The 2670-nt window shown below is 30.8% G+C and overlaps 1 protein-coding gene across 1 annotated transcript; it reads right to left on the reverse strand.

Moving 5' to 3' along the window:
- Nucleotides 1-229: 229 nt before the first annotated feature.
- LOC124921244 (cytochrome b5-like) lies at nucleotides 230-1741 on the reverse strand. Its single transcript, XM_047461873.1, has 4 exons — nucleotides 1640-1741; nucleotides 1489-1555; nucleotides 1176-1403; nucleotides 230-378 (listed from the first exon to the last, which is right to left on the reverse strand). Exons 1-4 carry the CDS (start codon nucleotides 1739-1741, stop codon nucleotides 230-232), a joined length of 546 nt encoding a protein of 181 aa, XP_047317829.1.
- Between the last annotated feature and the right edge of the window lie 929 nt (nucleotides 1742-2670).

Here is a 2670-nt window from a genome sequence, read left to right on the forward strand (position 1 = left end):
GGGATGAAAATTGATTTCCCAGGACTAATGAGTTTTGTGATAACATCTTTAAAACGTTTGGCAATGATTTTTGAAATAATTTTATAAGTGACCTTGCAGTAAAAAATGAGACAAAAATCTTGAATCATTTCAGGGGAGGGCTTCTTTGAAATCTGGTTGAGAACGGTTACATTCCATTGCTTAAGCATCTTGCGGTTCTAAAAGAACTCAGTGACCACCTCACGAACACCTAGTCTGACAATGTTCCAGTTGGCCTTGAAGAAAGTGACGTTGAATCCATCATGCCAGGGCTTTTGTCACCTTTCATGCTAAAAAGGGCGTCTCTGATCTCGTCGACACTAACCATCTCAATGAGCTTACTACTGTTAACATTGCTCACTGTACCGATGTCGATCTAAGCTATATCTAAAATCAAAGAAAATTTTTACTTCAAAAGAGTTTAATTGCAATATTAGAAGGTTTGTACATTTTGATCTCTTATCTAAAAACTTTTCCACCTGATCAGAATGCATGGTTGATTTTTAAGTTTATACTTTAAGAATTTACATTCTTTTATGTTATTTAAACAACAATTTATTTTTTAATCGGTCCAGAATATTTCATAAAGTTTGAGTTTCAGGTGTAATATTTCCATTGTACTTTATTTAAGAATAATTACCACTTACCCCTGCAATTTTGCTATTTTCGATAGACAGGAAAAATGATAGATACCTTTATTTTTAGATAAAAGTAATATTAGTTTATATAAGATAATAATTGTTAATGAGAAGTTTATTAATAATTTAATGTAACAGTACTGTCACAGATTAAGACATATTGCCCAAATCAAATCATATCAAATTATAAAGAATTATTCACGACACATTGCATCGACTTCTGAACAACATAAAAATAATACATCCCTATAATCAAAGCCTGCACTAACGTTAAGAGTTCCTTTGATATAGTTTTTTTTAGGGTTTTATTAGAAAAACAATATAACACGTCTTATTTTTTTAATGGGTAAGTATCCTGTATCCAATCACTTAATCAATAAAAATACTAACATATTTTACTTTAATTTTATAAAATTAAAATTTTAAATACAACCACCGCCACCACCATATTGAATTATTTGATTGAATATTGAACATATATAATAGAAGGATGAGATCATTTGAAGGTCCATGACCAACAAATGGCAAAGAATCCCAAACTTAAAGCCAAAAGCATCATTGTTATCGTTGATGTCCCAGTCGATGATGATGATGATGGGGAGTGAAGATCATGTATTGAAGAAAAAGTGGCCGTGGTGGAGGCGGTTACTACTGATGGATCTACTTCTCCGACGTAGAACTCGTCTAACATGAGTCTGGCTGCACTGCCATGCCCGGCTTCCTCAAACCCTTCACTTGCATCCTTCCCTGAAAAACAAAACATCTATTACTCATTCAAGATCGATTATAACGTTAAAAATGTGTTCAAGTGGCCGGTCGGATCGATCCACACCTGCTGCCTCCAACAAAACCTCCTCACCACCAGGATGGTCCACTAAAAACTTTGTCACATCGTACACCTTGTATAATCCCAACAAAACATTAAACATGCATGGTCAATTATTTCAAAAACAAAAGATATAGATGTCAAGTATTAATTATACCCTTGAATTGATGATGAGCCAGCAATCTTTGGAATCATTGTGCGAAGACACATCTGCAAAACTCAGCACGTTCATATGATCATCATCGCTTCCTAATCCCATGCCTTTAGTTCTTGATCCAAGCTCAGAGAAAGAAAGAAAGAGAAGTTGCTATAGTTCGGCAGTACTTAATTACTTGGCAGGCATATAATGTATTATATTAATGTTTGTTCATCATTGATCAATTAATTAAATATATTAATTGCTACATCACATGATTGTTACGGAAAGAATAAAAAATATAGCTAGTGCTACTATATAATATCTTTGATGTAACCCTATCTTTAAATAATCCCTTATACCCAGACAATCGAATATTCACCATTTTTTTTTTCAAAATAGAACCATATGCACTTCAATTTATTAGTATATGGAGCTATTGTGTAATTAGTTTGAGATATAATCCAATTATATCCAGACAATCGAATATTCACCATTTTTAATTTATTTTATTTTTTCAAAATAGGACCATGCACTTCAATTTATTAATATCTAGAGCTATTGTATAATTAGTTTGAGATACAATCCAATTAAATCAATTTAATTTTGTTCAAAGAAGAGTTTTATTTAGGAATAATATGTAGTGTACATTTAATTAAATTGCTCTTATACATTTATTTTTATTTGAAATAATTTGAATCTTTCAAGTAGTACAAAATGAACAACCTAACTTCAAGTATAAACAATTTTTATTCTATGATCGAAATTTGACTTTCTTCACAACTAATTCCAAACCATCGATAGTTTAAGGTTCCAACTAGTTTATGTTTCCCAGATTTGGATTAGAACTTATTTTAATTAATAAACTAATTTCGTTCTTCAAATAAAATTACATTACTACTCTCAATTCATTCTTACTAAGTAGATAACCTTCATTTTGGTGTAAATCCAGTCTAGTCGGTCGATTCAACTATATTACAGATTTTGTATTACGATGATATCATATTTTATATCTTGTAATTTTTATTATATTATTTATATTTTTTAACTAT

The sequence above is a fragment of the Impatiens glandulifera genome, chromosome 1, assembly GCF_907164915.1.
Source record: "Impatiens glandulifera chromosome 1, dImpGla2.1, whole genome shotgun sequence".
Classification (NCBI taxonomy): Eukaryota; Viridiplantae; Streptophyta; class Magnoliopsida; order Ericales; family Balsaminaceae; genus Impatiens; species Impatiens glandulifera.

What these genes read in the sequence shown, in the direction of transcription:
- LOC124921244 (XM_047461873.1), bottom strand. Translation starts at nt 1,741, where the DNA reads ATGGGATTAGGAAGCGATGATGATCATATGAACGTGCTGAGTTTTGCA. An exon ending in GGTTTTGTTGGAGGCAGCAG is followed by an intron (nt 1,404 to 1,488) that starts GTGTGGATCGAT and finishes TTTGTTTTTCAG; the next exon opens with GGAAGGATGCAAGTGAAGGG. An exon ending in TTTGGGATTCTTTGCCATTT is followed by an intron (nt 379 to 1,175) that starts GTTGGTCATGGA and finishes ACATCGGTACAG; the next exon opens with TGAGCAATGTTAACAGTAGT.